The sequence below is a fragment of the Lissotriton helveticus genome, chromosome 1_1 (genome assembly GCF_964261635.1).
Source record: "Lissotriton helveticus chromosome 1_1, aLisHel1.1, whole genome shotgun sequence".
Taxonomy (NCBI): Eukaryota; Metazoa; Chordata; class Amphibia; order Caudata; family Salamandridae; genus Lissotriton; species Lissotriton helveticus.
The window spans coordinates 1952477473-1952494434 of NC_136057.1; the positions used below are offsets into that span (position 1 = coordinate 1952477473).

A 16962-nucleotide genomic window follows, 5' to 3' on the forward strand; every position below is an offset into this window, starting at 1 on the left:
TGGTTTGGTCTGCTCTACAAACACACTTCCTCTATCATTGAACATGCTTCCTTTTATACCTCTTGCTCTTTTCATTGCCATAAGTGTGTTTTTTTGGCCTGCCTCTACTTCTATTGATAAAATTTTAAAAAATGACCCGAGTGACGCGCACATTTCTCGAAAAGACCATTAGACAGTGAGGACCCTCAATTTCTAACCTTCAATTCTTTTGCATTACGTGCACTTTGGTGGAATTGAACTGACGTATTAATATGTCAGCTTAGGTGACGGTGGCTCTTTTACCCGAAAGAGGTCTGAAGTAAGCAGCTAAGTGAGTATTTCAGCTAGTTACATTTCCTGCCTTTATGCGATAAGAGATGCAGACTCCACATTTGCCAATGCAGGTGTTCTCATTGCTGTGGAATGTCTGGGAACAACTTCTTTTTTTAAAAATCTTTTTCTGTTGATTTTTCATTCTCATTTTCCCACTAAGCAGAATCAGGTGTCAATAACATCTGATGGACATTACTTCCTACTTCAAATTAAACATTTGTTTCAGTTGAGAAGGAAACAATTCGTTCAAGACTTATTGTGAAGACTTGAGATCATGGCAGCCTAGTTTTTTAAGTTTCACTCTTTTGGAATCAATATTAGCTACGGCCATCTGAAACATTTAAAGACAAAGACTTTTTTTTTCAACATTGCATATTTTTCATGTATAACACAAGTAGTGCCTACAAAAACGCACGTCGAATTTAAATACACTGCTTTAGATTGTCTAACTCTCACGTTGTGCGCCTTGCACTGATTTATTTCATTGTTTAGTAATCCCATATCCTGGCTTTTGTTAATGAAAAGTTTTACATCTCGAGTTGTGCAGACATATGCTGTTCCATGCTGTTCAAATCACACATGTACAAGTCACCCATGTTCTCAAAACATATCTTATTATACAATCTTATTATTTTCAATTCTAGATTTTCCTTAGAATTTGAGCTAACAATTTAATTGCATGTTTATTTTGCTATATTGCTCTGTGGTCTGTATGTGAGGGCATACATTGATCTATTTATTACTTTGATAGTTAGGTCAGGGACAACATTTCCCAAAGCTTAGCCAAACAAAGAGAGGGACCGAATTATACTAAACAGAAGAGGAAAGAGGTAGAGATAGATAGAGTATGAGTTAGGTGAAGGGGGAAGAGACATGTAATAAAGATACTGAAGTAACCAAGAAAGCACTGATATGAGGGACAATGTATGAGAGAGATTGAGAAGCCATGATATGAGACAACGTATGAGATTGAGAAGAAAAACGAAAATCTCTTCAATCCCCTCAAATCTTGGGAGAGCTGTTCAAAATCTCATGGCACGGATATCGCCCTAACCAAATATTGTGAGAGCATGTCTTTGGATGTTGGGGTATCAGAGGAACTCTGTATGGTAAAGGTTGGATGCAACTGGGCAGAGTGGATATTTGTATACGACTGCTTCAAAGTTCTAGGATAAGTATGTTGATAAATATAAATACATTATGGAACAACTGCATTTTTAAATTGGTCGCACCATGGTTACCTCCACAGAGTACATGTTTTACACAGACCTTCTGCCTAGGGTAAGGTCATGGGCAGAGACAGACAAGGGGACTTATTCAGTGTTTATTGCACAGAGAAATAAATATTCGGAAGTAAAAAGTTGAAGATGTCTCAGTATTTAATTAAGCAATGAGGGAAAGACTAGAAACTGAGCCGTGAATTATATGTGAAGTATTGGCATTTAAATAATTGTTCAAAAACCTTAAGTCTTCTAAATTCTTAACTTAACGTTTAACTTTTGAAAATACATTTTAAATACACTAACCCTTGGATTGACTTCAGCAGGCATTTTCTTACCTCTGCCTAATCTGACATAGTTATAAAATTGATAAACCTAAGCGTTGTGCAACACATATTTGAAAATGTTAATAATTCATTTTTGATGATTTAGGTTTACTAAATTGATTCATAGTGTATTAAAACATGTATTAATTTACAGCAAAATAGTTAATGTATTTTGGTACTTAATTAGCAATTAATTATTGTTTTTCATTGTAATGCTCCTCATTTTTTCAACTTCCTAAAGGGAAAAGGTTGAAATAGTTCTATACGATTTTAACAAGGGTTAAACATCCCATTCCACTAAGATTCATGGACGCATCAACAAACATGCCACAGAAAATATACCAATTGATTCTTCTACTTGAGCTCCATCCCTACCCTCCTTCATTGTACACCTACCAGATACGTGGTAAACAGAAGATGGTAATCTGACCACCTCATCTTCAGTGGAGAGGAGAGTCGGCTGCCTGAGCCGTTGATCATGTACTATCCATGCTGATAAGGTGCAGGATAGCATTACCTTAATCTAAATAAAAGTATCAGTGTTTCTACTTCTGCTGTTTATAAATTTTTCCTTCCATGTTAATGAGTAGCCAAAGTATGTCAGAAGTTTGACCACAAAGATATTGTGCTACAAAAATATTGATTACATTTTTTATGCATGTAGAAATAATGTTTACATTAACACAAATTTAGATTGTTAAAAGCTAACAATTAAAGAAAAGAAAAACAACCAAATATAATAAAAAAAGAAATAGATGCATAAATATTAATTTAAATTTAAAAAAACGTGCAAACACAAAACTTCTTCCCTAAATGTATAACTGAGGAGATGAAGTTATTTTGGCTCAGTTATACATTTAGGGAAGGGGTTTTGTGTTTGCACAATTTTATAAATGCAATAATGAAAACATGATGAATCTTTATATGTCATACAAAGGACAATGTAGTAATGATGTATTTTTTTCTAAAATTGTGCATTTGCAGTTATCCCTGACGAAGGGCTTGCATAAGCCTGAAATGGGTTTGGGTTTTAATAAAGAAATGCTGTCTTGAACGAATCAAAAAAATTTTGAATGTGTTCTTGGAGAGGTCCAGATGGGCACATCTTGAATATGGAAAGCATTCAAAATGCACGACACCGTATATGTGGATTAAAAGAAAAGCAAAAAGATTTTGGAGTACAATGAGGGTGAATATGGACTTAAATGGAGAAAACTTGATGTGGAACTACAAAAAGGATTATATATATACTTTTTTTTGCGACTTGGAGTGGAGCATAATCTCTCTCCCCACAGCACAGCATTTAATCTAAGGCAGCTATTTGTCATCCAGTTAGCCCAGTCGGTGAAGCATAGATTGAAGTCCTCTGCCGCTTGGCCATTATCCTGGGCCATGGTAATGATCAACTGCATGTTGTCCGAGTATAACACAGTCTGCACTCCATACTTTACCAAGAGGTCCGCAAGCGGACGCTTGTAGAGGCATGAACATGGTCGAACTCAAAGCTGATCCTTGATGGACCCCCATTTTTCAACTGTTGCTTGGAATAAGCAAAAGATTGAAGGGTGATTTGGAAGGTGCGGTCCTCCAAGAAGTTGGCTAGCCAGCCCAGGGCAGAACCCCCCACCCCTGCATGGTATAACTTATCTAGTAATAGACCATGAGAAACCGTGTCAAAGGCGGCACTCAGGTCGAGCAGGATTAGAGCAGTAGTGTGGCCCTCGTCAGCTATTTTGCGGATAGATTCAGTTGCGTGTAACAGAGCCGACTTTGTACTAAAGGATGATCTGCAACCCGATTACATCTCGTGAAGGAGATCTCTCTCCTCCACAAACTACACAAGTTGCTAGTTCACCCATTTCTTTGCAATTTTTGCAAAGAAAGGCAGTAGTGAAATAGATATGAGACTTTCCGACAATGAAGGGTCTAAGGAGTGCTTGTTTGTTAATGTAATCACCATAGCATGTTTCCACTCCATGGGAACTAAACCTAAGCGAAAAGATAGGTTTAGAAGTTCTGTGAGAACTGCTGCAATGACTTCTCTACCCTGTACTAAGATTGATGGGGGCACGGGATCTAGCAGGGGTTCAGATTTGACTTTCAGCATTAGGCTGTTGGTTTCATCCTCCGAGATCGGTCTTAGATTGAGGAGCATGTCTGGAGCATCTGCGGGAATACAGGCAGGGTTTGTCGTTCTGAAAGTCCTAGCACTCTTCAGGAACAAGGAGTTGATGGTGTTAATCTTATCAATAAAGGCTTGTGCAATCTGATTGCAGAGACGAATTGATGATGGAATAGACGTCGCTGTGCGCTCTAAAGAGGTTATAAATGTAATCATCTGGAAGAGCTCCCTGGACGAGTTTCTGTATTGCACAATTTTTTGAGCATAGAAGTTTTTCCGAGCATGCCTGAGGTCCTTTTGATACTCTTTTAAGGCCTCAAGGTAAAGCGTTTTGTGGTGCTCATCATAATCTTTATGCCACGTGCATTTGAGCCTTTTACAGAATTTTTTATTTCCTGAATGGCCCCAGAAAACGATGGCGCGGAGGGGTTTGTCCACCTGCTGGTAGCAGATATCCGCGGGGCTAGGGTATCTAGGACTTGGTTGATCCAACCCTTTAGTTGGGCATTGGCAGAGAATGGACAGGTTACAAGTGAGGGAGCATTTTGGTGTAAGACAGCTGGAAATTATGTGGGGCTAATGCAGGCCCATTTACGCAAATAGCATTTTTGGTGTTGTATCACTGGTTGGGGAGGCTCCGAGATTCCAAATGGGATCAGGTAGTGGTCTGACCAAGCTACTGGTGTGGCTGCTTCCCCCATTAAGGCATGGGAATTAGCAAAAATTGGGTCCAGTATGTGGCCTAAAGCATGAGTAGGTGCTAAAACCATTTGGGTGAGTTGGAGAAGGCCGAGGTCTTCCACAAAGTCTTTAGCAATGGGACAGGACTCATTGTCTACATGGATGTTAAGATCTCCTAGTACTAAAAAGTTAGCATATCGGACTGCATTGTCCAGGATGACATCCATTGGAGGTTTTACAAATGTGGCAGCTGGGCCTGGAGGTGATACATTAAAAAACCTGTTAGTGTAAGCTGATTGCTCAGGGCGAGACTAAAGAGGGCTGTTTCAGAATTAGCGATACTTAGTGGTTGCAGCTTCCATTGAAGGTAGCGCATGAAAATTATCGCCAGACCTCTTCCCCTGTGCAGGGGGTGGTCAAGTCTTAGAATGGCGTTATTAGTGGGGACTGTGTCAAGTACATCGGGGGCTGACGTTTCTGAGAGCCATGTTTCCGTGAGGAAGAATGCAGCAGGTTGGTGTTTCAGTATTAAATCCGCTATTTCATTTTTATGTTTGGGCAAGGACCGACAGTTTAATAGAAGGCATTGATTATTGGCGGGGTGAATTAGGGTTGACCTACAGTGTAGCATGCTGGTATTTGTGACAACAGACATCTCTCATGGGGCGGTTTAGCTCCATAGCTCCATACGCGAGTATGTCAGCTTTTTGACAGCAGGCGGCTTCATGATGTGGGACTGGGGGTGTGAGAGGCAGGGGCCCTGCCCCCTGGAGCCGTCTGTGTGCGGACGGGTGCAGACGGACTTTCCGATGTTCTATAACTGGAAGACAAGCACTGGTTCTGTCCTTTCAACTAAAGGCACCATCATCACCCCTTTAGAGGTCCTACCTGATATGTCCACTCTCAAGTCTAAAATGAGGTAATACACAACAATAAACTAAATACATAAATATAAAATGTGTGTTCTACAGTCACTGTGCTTGAACTCTTCTCCTGTGACCAGAACCTTGCATCAATTCCTGCATCAATATGTCTTTCGGCCAGAATGTACCATGCCATTTTCATTGTAAGGGGAATGTTTACAGAGTCAGTTGTTGTCATATCAAGTAACCCGACCAGGCCAATCCCAGACTTCATCTTACAAACAGCCACAATGACAATATACTCCATTCAGATTGGATCTAGATCTGCAGAAGTTTTTTAAGCCAACGTTGTTTAATGGCATCCAAAAGTCGAATAACAGTTTTTACACGGCTCACCCTTTTGATAATCATGGTAGTCATCTCTGAAGTGATGGAGAAAACACATTTTAATGATTTAATTTCTTGCATTTTCAACATGCTTTAATTATACATTATTTGCAGTCTAAAGAATTTCAGACATAAGTTAAAAACTTACTGATATACAATTAACATTTTGGCATGCAAGCATAAAAAACCTTTTCAACGCAGCAGTATGAAAGAAGAAAAACTGTCCTACAATGATGCTACTGCTGTAGAGGGGTAAATCCAGTATACTATAATCTCTTTATCAAACATCCCAGGGGTACCTGAAACAACACTTTACACTGAGATTCTCCTGTGAACACGGCCTCAGTCTCCTTAATAGCAGAAGGAAGCACACAGCTATTAAAGCTATAGGAATAACTGTTTTTCTAAATACAATTACTTCATCACTAATTATAATTTTTTAAGTGCTTTGTGTTTATTTGGGGTTTTTTAATTGAGAAGATATAGCTCATCAAAGTCTCAAAATAACATAACACTTTCAGGAAAGGCATGATATCAAATCATAAGAACAAATATTAATCAAGAAAGAACCATCAAACATATATAGGTACAGTAAGTCATAAAGAGATAGAATTGCAAAATAGAAACAAAAAGAAAATCTATGCTATTATGCCGGTGAACAGCCATTACAATGCGGTCTTTACACCCCACTTCCATTACGACGCAGCAATCACAATGCAAGTTGTTACAACGACTTGCGCTGGATGGCGCTATATACTAAGGAATAGCATGATTTACTATTCCAACACCTTCCCTACTGTTACTTGGGCTGGAGTTGGAATAGTAAATTATACTATTCCTAAATCCAGCGCCTCCAGCGCAAGTCGTTGTGACGACTTGCATTGTGATTGCTGCGTCGTAATGGTAGCGCGGTGTAAAGCCCGCGTTGTAATGACATCCATCCATTATTTCATATTGTGATGTCACATTCAGGTAAAAGATCCAATAAACCCTCTTAACTGGTTTCCATATTCTTCTGGGCTTGTAATAACAGGGATGTTTTTCAACTGTTGCAAGCTCCAAGAAATATAAACTCCAGGCACCAAGACAAAGAATCCGGAGCCTCCTTTTGCTACCAGGCATGAACAATTGCTAATCTAGCAGAAGTCACTGTAAACAAAATAGTTTTGGTATTTGGGATAATATTCATCTTACAAAGTTGATTTACTTTTTGCCAAAACTATGATTGTACCACACATTGCAAAAATATGTACAGCATCGCCCCCAGGTTCATCAACATGAAAGCAAACTGATGCTTCCCACAGACCCCATTTGTATAGGTTGAAAGGTGTAAAGTGCAAATCATTTAAGATCTTAAAAGAAGACATTCAAGGTTTTTTGAGCCAACATATTGATGCACCGTATCTCTGACTCAGACACATTGCACTGCATGCTACGAGACCACTTGGCAGCAAGTACCTCAAATATATCACTCACATTCCTCTGATGCCCCAAATCAAATATAAAGAATCTATGAAGCCACGTTTCTTGATCTTTATGAAACTCTCGAGGACTTCAATGTTGTTCATGGTATAGGTAACAGAATGCCCCAATTTTGGGGAGCCTGTAATCCCTTGTCATATCCTGAAAATATAGGAAGGTTCTATTATTTATTTATTTTATTTTTTCACATTTTTAGAGCGTGCTGTTACCCGGAGGTGTCCTGGCGCTGACTGACTGATATTAGTGTGTGAGAGCTGAGAAATTAGTGTGTAAAAAGCCAGGTCTTTAAAGCTCTCCTGAATGATAGAAGGTCATGCATCTGTCTGAGGTTTAGCGGCATTGCGTTCCATGCTTTCGCAGCGCCCAAGGAGAAGCTCCTACCCCCCCAACGAGCTTTCCTGACTCTTCGGACTACTACCAGCCCCTGCTCGGCTAACCTAAGGGATCTTACCGGTATGTACCAGTGGAAGAGCAGGGTCATACAGTGGGGGCCAAGGCCATTCAGTGCCTTGAAGACCACGCACAATGATTTAAAGATTATTTTTTTACAAACTGGTAGCCAGTGTAGCTTCACCAAGTCCCGTGCAGTCGAGGCGAGTTTGGGTGTACCTGTAATCAGACGGGCAGCTGCGTTCTGCAGAATTTGGAGTTTATTTAGAATCCCCTGTTGCGCATTCAGCAGAAGGCTGTTGCAGTAGTCCAATCGGGACATCACCAAACCTGTGACCACTGTCTTCTTGTGCTCATCCGGTAGAACCAGCAAGACTTTCCGGATGGTTTTTAGCACATAGTGGGTGGTTGAGGAAAGGGCATTTATTTGAGGCCTGAAGGATAGAGAGTCATCCATCAGTACACCCAGGTTTTTCACCTTTGTGACCGGTGATGGGGGGGTCCCCATTTCCTCTGGCCACCAGCGTGTGGACCAGAAGTTATCTCTGGACCCGAACATTGAATGCTAGCTATACACCAAAAAGCTGTCTTAGAAAGAAGGTGGTAGGTTAGGATTGTTACCCAACAACCTATATGGATGAACTTGGGGTAGTGACAGGCCGCTCGTCTACCTGCCAAACCTTATGATGGACTGATAATGTCTTAAACCGTGTATGCTTGAAATAAGCTGTATCAATCAGTCCTAGATTTGGCTTAATCATTATTGGACCACCACTGTAGAAAGCCAAAACATAAAAGCAGGCAAATAATAATTCAATAAGAACGGGAGCGCAACCACCCACCTCCCTATGAGAAAGTTGAAGATAGCAGATGGCATTTTTTTTATAAGCCCAGATGAATTTTTGCCACCTAATTTCAACTTTATTTTTTTGTAAACCACTTACATAAGTATAAAGGAATAGACCTCAATAAATACAAATAACATGGCAATATAATCATCTTAATGATGTTACCTCTCCCAATGCGACCAAGATGAGGCCTATGTCATTTTCTAAATAAAGAAAGAGATTCAGTTTAAAGTGTTTCATAATTTAAAGCTACAATAGCTCCTATATTAAGCAATAATTGAATGCCCAAATACTTCGCTGAAGTCACTTACTTAGGGTCCTTCTTATTAGATTCCTTATTGATGATGATATCCGTTCTATGGATATTTAATTTGTAGCCTGAGACTTTCCCAGATGCCATAGCTGCATCGTCTGTTGCTGGCAATGCCGTTACCGGAGATGATGCAAGCACAGAAATATCATTGGCAAAAGCTAGGATCTTGGTCATTCGGTTGAGCAACCTCAACAATGGAATTACGGTTGTCATCTGTAATACCCAAATATAGGGTTCCAGATATAAGGCAAATAAGAGCGGGAAAAGAGGACAACCATATTGCATTCCCCGCCTATCTGAACAGACTCAGACAGCATTCCCATGTGTCAATTCTCTAGCTGTCAAATATGAATATAGGGCCTGCTCCTTGTTACAAGGTCTGGGCCCAGTCCCATCCCTGACATAACCATCCACAAGTACCACCAGGAGACTCTGTTGAATGCTTTTTCAACATTAACCAGGATCATCCAGGTGTAACCATTTAATTCCCTCGCCACATCCCAAGCAAAGATGGTAAAATTGACATGAGCGGTGTTGTACCATGGAGGAACGAATCTGTGTTGCATCTATTAATGTGATTATCACAGCTGTGAGTCAAGAAGACAGAACCCAGGAGGAGAAATTAGAATCACAATTTATCAGAGAAATAGGGTGACATGTGCCACAATTTAGAGGGTCCTTATTGTTTTTCAAAATATGGAAATATACATTTGCCCCCAGGATGATGGAACTGATGTTAAATGAAGCATGGAGGAGACATTCACTGATATGTGACATACAATATAAGATGTGTATAGTGGAGTGGAAGTCTTAATCTGAATTGCTTGACTCCAATGAAAGCAGATATGTGCGAAGGGACTGCCAAATATCACTCGGCCTAGCTGTAGGGGGGCTGTTTTTGTACATAGTCAATGGTAATTTTTTCACAATAGGACATAGATTTTAAGCCAGGCCTTGCCTGTTGATGATTGCTTGCTGCCCCAGTGTAAGGCAATTTCCCATTTAGCCAGTATGAGTGCTGTGGAAATAAATCTGCGGATGAATTTAGGGAGACCATTTATGTTCCCAGGCAACACCATTGCAGGGTCAAGAGAGGAGGGAGAAAATAGAAGTCCTATAACCGCTAGGATATAACCAGGTGAGATGTGCAAAATCGCTATCAGTGGCCCAGCGTTTGGGACAATGGGAAGGGTGATTAAAATTGATTTTTAAGTTGTCATTTTCATTATATTTATTTCTTAATACAAGTGGTGACTTTTGTTGCTCTAAATTAACCACGTGCACCTTCCTATAAGGAAGGCCCTGTTGCTTGTGCCAAGCTTTCAAGTATAAGCTGAGATTCTAAACAAGTGCCTGCTTTTACTTCTAGGTGCTAAATTGACTGTGTTGGAGCTCAGCTGCAATTTAAATCGAGACAGAGGTCTCTCCCCATCAGACTATCAATCTGGTATCCTGCAGGTGCCATTCTGCATGCTACTATTACTAGCCAGTACCCATCTCCAATAGATTACATCTCAAGAATTGAAGTGATTGAGAATCCTTATTGTGGACCTATTGCAAACATAGACAAAGAAAGACTGTGCATTATCTCCAGCTTTAACACCTAAAATCTACTCTCATACCCAAGTAGGGGCTGTGCACAGTGGGGGTCACAGTGTTAGAAATAGACTTCTCTGCCATGAGGTACTTCTCATTGCAGAATCATACATCTGATAATCTAACAGATTGGTTGAATGCTGTGAAGAGGTAACATGATATTCTTCATGACTGACTGTTCCAACACCAAATGGCTGTAGAGTTTGTTTGCGTAAAATATTATAGGCACCTTCAACAAGTAATACATGTAAGGGGATGAACTAACAGCCTGTACAAATTGTTTCATGACATGGACTCTGGCAGGAAGCTAACAAATTCTCTACACAAGACCTAACACTTGGGGTAGAGATTTCACCGTTGTTGCCTTTCCACTTTGAAACCTCCTATCAATCACCAATTCAGAAACGCCCAGAAACTTCAATTGTTAAGAATATTTAATTTAGTAGTAACAATCAGCACACGTTTGATTTAACAGTCCTTAACAATATAAAATGTATTTTTTAATTGTTCCATTGAATATTGTTTTGTTTGTGTTTTGTGTAGATCATGTTGTGTGCGAGGAGGAGTTCAAGTATGCCATGCTTGCCTTAAACTGCATCTGTCCTGCAACTTCTACTCTCATCACCCTTCTGGTCCATACCTCAAGAGGACTGTAAGTGTATGACTATCAAAGCTGTTTCTTTTGGGAGAAGTGTGTCATTGTGGGAGCAGCTCAAATGTTTACAGTGAGGTTGCCTTGGGATTGTCAAAATCATTGTTAGGAAGAGGTCACATTGTTTGAACTGAGTTTCTCTTACAAGACCTCCACGCAAAACATTATCATGTACAATATTGTTCAATTCTACTTTTAATTTTCCACTAGCGTTTGATATCCATGCACCCTCATCCTATCACTTGTATATTAAAATAACGCCTCACAGTGTAATCCCCTTGACATTATAAGGCATTGATGTGGTATTTGTTTAAGAAATTGCACTCTGAAAGATTTCTACACATCTTCTATGGTACCCTGGTGTAGTGGGCTTGTATCTCTACACACCACAAGTTCTTTGAAACTTTGTGCAAAGCTATGCTTAAGCTGTGTCCATCAATGACAGGTGTTATGCTGGTCCCACTAGAAATTGTAGTACTGCGTATTACGACAACAAGACTTCAGGATGCAGGAACTGAGTCCATATACAATTCAGAAACTGTTCGCCCAATTCCTAGCAAGCTCACAGTGCCTCTCCCTAATCCCTAACCATTCACTGGAGAAAGGTGATTTTCGTAACCTCAAACTTGACACTCTGATCCAAAAGGCAATCATGGAAGCAGATCTTACCCTTTTTTGCTTACTAATGCAATGTGGTAAAACACAGGAAGAACATAAAGAAAGTGTTTAATATATGTATTTAAACAATTGTAATCTTGCATAGAAAGAGTGTGCTGCGATTAGTAGGCAGAAGAAACAGCATTAGGAACATAGTGAAAAGAAACAGAATAACCATGCAGTCTTATTTAAATATATCTATATTCCTACCTAACACCACCCCTATTCTGGGAGCATGGTGAGTGTACCCTCTGCCCGACTACTTAGGATAGCCTGAGACCCCAGAGTGACTTGGTCTGGAGTTGGATTGGCGATCCCTCAAAGCAGAATCAGCATGGAAGTTCAGCATCAGCAGAGCTGCATGTCAAACATGGCATTTATCTTAGGACCATTGTGGCTGGAGTGCTCCCTCTAAGCCACAAATGGAGAATGCCCTGTTTATATAATAAAACTAGTGCGTTAGAGATACGGCTCTGTTGCAATGATGTGTCTAGTCGTTAGAAGCCATCTCCGAGCAGACAATGCAAGCACTAGGATATCTTGTTCTATATTCCTCACCTTGAACAAAGAGTACAGAGTAGCAGGAAAGGCTTTTTAAAAACAAGTAGCATGATCAACTTTGCTTAGAATCATATTGTGAAAATAAAATATGTAAAAGGTAACCAGACTAAGACGAAGTCTGCTAAAATGGGTAAAATATGAAACTAAAAGTAGACCCAAAGTGGGTCCATGAGGGCCTCACTACCAAGGCTCCTTAACTCCTTGCGTGCTGGTGACATAACCACTCCGTCACCAGCCACGGACGTGCTGTGCTGGTGACGGAGTGGTTCCATCACGGCCCGGCCGCCGCGCCTGTGCGGCATCAATTTGGCGCCTGCGCGCCACGTTCAATTGAGCGGACGGGGCCATGACGGAACCACTCCGTCACAAGCACAGCGAGCCCGTAGCTCGTGACGGAGTGGTTCTGTCACGATCATGGCGGCGCCGGGTGTCCCCCCTCACCCCCAGCGCCGTGGCGGAATTACCGCCGCGGCCAAGGGGTTAAAAGAAGAAGCATTCAGCTTAAAAACATAAATTAGTTTTATGTATAATCATATGCATGTCATACAATTGGGTAGAGTAAACAAACACATTACACAACTTGCACAGTGTTTTAGGGCCAACTTTTGGTTTGTGGAGAGTTGAGGTGGAAAAATAAAGCACTTAGCGGAATTTAGTGCTGGTGGTGCCCCATGGGACAATGTTTGTTCATGCCCCCCAATGACCTCCTTCTCCGCAGATTAACTCACAACCACCCTTTAATAGTGTCCTTAAGTCTCCATAACCACTTTCTCTCACATGCATTTCTTTTGTTTTATAGTGCCACTCATACCAGTGTAGGATGTCAGAGCACTTAGCATCATACACACTACACAGAGACAATGAATCATAAAGGTGTAAATCAGTGTATAAGAAATGATACATAATCCAGAGGGCTACAAGGTATAGGAGTCACATGTCATGCATAGTGGTAAACAGTATAGTTTGATTGTTTGGTCTGGAGAAACCTAAACTCATAATTTAAAATGTAACAACAAGGTTGGGAGTATTCTCTATACTAATAAGAATTAATTTCTACCCAAATGAACGCTTTTTACATCATTAAGAAAGACTGGGGAAAAAAGCATATCTCTCTAACCTATACTTTGCAGTTTGCATGCAGCTCTTTGATGACAGTTATTAGCTAACTGTTCTATGTTAGGGTTTTAACCTATAAACTTGCAAGTAACAAAAGGATCTCTTTGATAAAAGCAGTAACCCACTGAACTGGCTACATTATATACCCATTGTAATCTGCTTGGTACACATGCAATGCAGAAGGCATACTAAACTTACCTGTGCTACTTTAGATAAGTCAAAACTGCCACTAGACAAATCTCTGACCGCTCTCCAGCAGTTCCATTAATCACTAGAGCCATCTTGGCTTTTAATTGCTGCCTGACACTTGCTGGGGGCAAGCAACATAAAAGCAGGTGCTTTTAAAATGATTATATACTTGAAAACAAGGTGTCTCCCAAAGTCAGCGCAGGGTGCAGTGGCACCAGTCGCACCATTCGCACCACCCTAGGACCGGCCCTGTTCTGCACACCCAGGTATTTGGAGAAGAAGCCACAGATGCGTGCACCGCCCCTTCTGTAATACAGATTGAGCTGAAGCAAATATAGCACTAGCGTACCCTAAGTGGTCATTCTCTCAATTTCATGAGGGTGTGACCCCATCCAAATGAGGGTCACCATTTGCCTCTGCACAAACACCATGTTATTCATGCAGGCGCAGCGGAAAAGAAATAGTAAGAAGGAGAACTGACTGTACACTATAAAGTGATGGACCACAGTCAGTGCACTACCTGAGGGTACCCCATGAAAATGAGGAAAGCGGGGACAGGGGGAAAAGTGTCCCATGGACCCCCTAAACATTCTCTTCAAGCAGGTTTAGTCACTCCCCGCACCTGCCTGCAGGGGGGACACTATTCTCCTTTTAAAGCAGGTCAGATGCCACTTGAAAAGTGAAAGGGATACTGGCTCCTTCAAAGAGCCAGACAGCCTTTCAATAATACGCTGCCCCATGGCAGGTGCAAGTTCATGTCTGTAAAATCTAGATTGTCCCTACCGCATATATCTAATGGACAGCTACTCTAGTCCAGAAGAATCTATGCTTCCAAGATAGAAGTTGTGAATAACCCTATTCTCTGGGGTAACCAACCAACCACTAATATCATGAACTTACTCATATGTAGGGGAAATGACAATGCAATACCTAACTTACTATTGTTGGCAAATTATAAACACCATTACCAGAACACAAGGTATGCAAGTAAACAGCAAGTCTTCACAAAAATGAATTTAAAAATGAATAAAAAAAATATATTAAAAAAAATATATGTTTATTCTGCTTCATGCAGGTATATTCATACACAGTAAAAAATACATACATACATCAATTTCAGTACATCACTATAGTTATACAAAGTATTTCAAAAGATTTACACATCCATGTTTTAAAATTGTTCAAGAGAACAAGTGTCGATGCAGCGTTTCGGTGATGATAATAAACACCTTCTTCAGGACTGTTTCTCTTAAGTTTTAAGGATCTGGGTTCACTCAGAGTCATTACACAGTGTCGCGTCCTCATGTGGCGTTAACGCACTGCTCTAATACCAGCCTCAATATTTCTGCCTGGTATTGTTCATTCAATTTCTGTATTAAGTTGCTTGAATCGTTTAACCTGTCTGGGAGGAGCCACCGATTTTAATTCCAGTGTTGGATATCACCTATTTTCTGATAATTCTGGAATCGCTGTAGCCGGGCCTGTGATGCTGTGATCCTCGGCACTATTAAACTCAGGGTTGACCTCAGGTTTAAATGCGATCTTGTTTAAAATTGTCGGTCTCCCTGCTCCTCCTCAGTCAGTGTTTTCTGGGTTTCTGTTTTTGGTCGGGGAGTTCATGTCTGCCATGGGGGCAGCTCATTATGAGTAATATGGTGCACCATCTCTGTTTGAGCAAATAGGGACAGTGTACCCAAACTTTAATATGGGCCCTCGTTTCAAGATGGAATTGGAACCACGGGTCACTATGAATCCTTGCATGCAGCTTTATTCAAACTACCCCTCTTCTATGTCCCTTTCCCTTTCCTGTTCATAAATACTTCTCTAGTTTGCTTTTAAATTTTGATGGTTCCCCATGACTCTACTCAATGTCCCAAGTCTAGAGGTTCAAAACCTTGATGCTACTTTCCCCAGTAGCCTAGCTTTGCAAACAGGCCTCTCCTTCCTTAAGACTAATCACATATGTCCAATGATTATTAGTGGCATTGAGGGATGGACTACCCGCTTACTGTTGGTAAAGTAGACATGGTCCTCTATTTTCACTGTGTTTACACCTTATCAGACTTCCAACAACCACTTCCAGAGCTTTGGGATTGAGATGCACTCATCCCATGTGATCAAATATAGGGCTATATTAGAAGTTAAAATCCCAAAATACGTGAATATTTATGAGGTGACCTGTGTTTGGCTTGGAGAAGTCTCATGATAGCTTGACAGAAAGTAATGGCCATGGGCTGAAAAGCAGGTAGTATTTCCCTGAACAATTCGCCATTATGCCTAGGAGTGATTTAAATTGAATCTATAGGAAAGACCTCCATGATTTTGACGTTGTAAATGGGATTTATGTGTACACACATACACATATATGAATATATATATAAATATATTACCTACTGGCGGTCGCCAGTAGGTATATATAGTTAGGATTTTTTCTCTATGGGTTTTTTGAAAATTCTATGTCTAATAACTTTGGCGTTTGTGGACGGAATTGGCTGAAATTTTCAGGAAAATGGCACATTTTGTTTCTGAGCAGCCCCTGAAAATTTTGGGGGGGTTCGTCAAGGGGGGGCCGAGAAAAAAGGGGGGTCCCAAAACGCGTTTTTCCCATGTTAATTTCCATAGGGCGGTTGGCCTCACTTTTAGCCCGAACGGCTGAATGGATTTGCACGAAACTTGGCAAAATTGTAGGGACTGGTAGCCCGATGTGCCTTTTGTAGGTCTCAATATATGTGCTCCAGTGGATTTTGAGAAATTAACGTTTAAAAAAAGATATATATCTGTAACAGCGGACTGGGCAGCGGCCCAGGACGCGTACTTTTCGCGCAACGGAGCTTTGTGAAGCGAAGCTGATTGGTTCTCCGGCGTCTGTCAACATTCCAAACAGTCTGTAGCGGCCGCCATCTTGTCTCTCGGTAGGATCGAGAGACAAGAGGAGGCCAAAGCGAAGGGGCAAATGACCATAAGGGGGCATAGTACATTGTCGCTGACCCCCTAGGTTTGATGTGGAGGTTTTAAAAGGGCCCCGCGGGGCAAAAAAAAATAAAAATAATAATAATCGAACAGCTGAATGGATTTGCACGAAACTTGGCAAAATTGTAGGGACTGGTAGCCCGATGTGCCTTTGCTAGATCTCAATATATGTGCTCCAGTGGATTTTGAGAAATTAACGTTCAAAAAAAGATATATATCTGTAACACCGCACCGCTTCGCGTACTTTTCGCGTTACGGAGCTTTGCGAAGCGAAGCT

General features: G+C 40.9%; 1 protein-coding gene across 1 annotated transcript in view; it reads left to right on the forward strand.

Annotated features, from left to right (window-relative positions):
- Positions 1–16962, forward strand: part of KCNT2 (potassium sodium-activated channel subfamily T member 2) — a 1660679-nt gene that overhangs the window by 1265477 nt on the left and 378240 nt on the right. The window contains exon 18 of the mRNA XM_078650345.1: positions 11084–11192. Within this exon, the coding sequence (XP_078506471.1) occupies positions 11084–11192 (109 nt within the window). The remainder of the gene's footprint in view (positions 1–11083; positions 11193–16962) is intronic.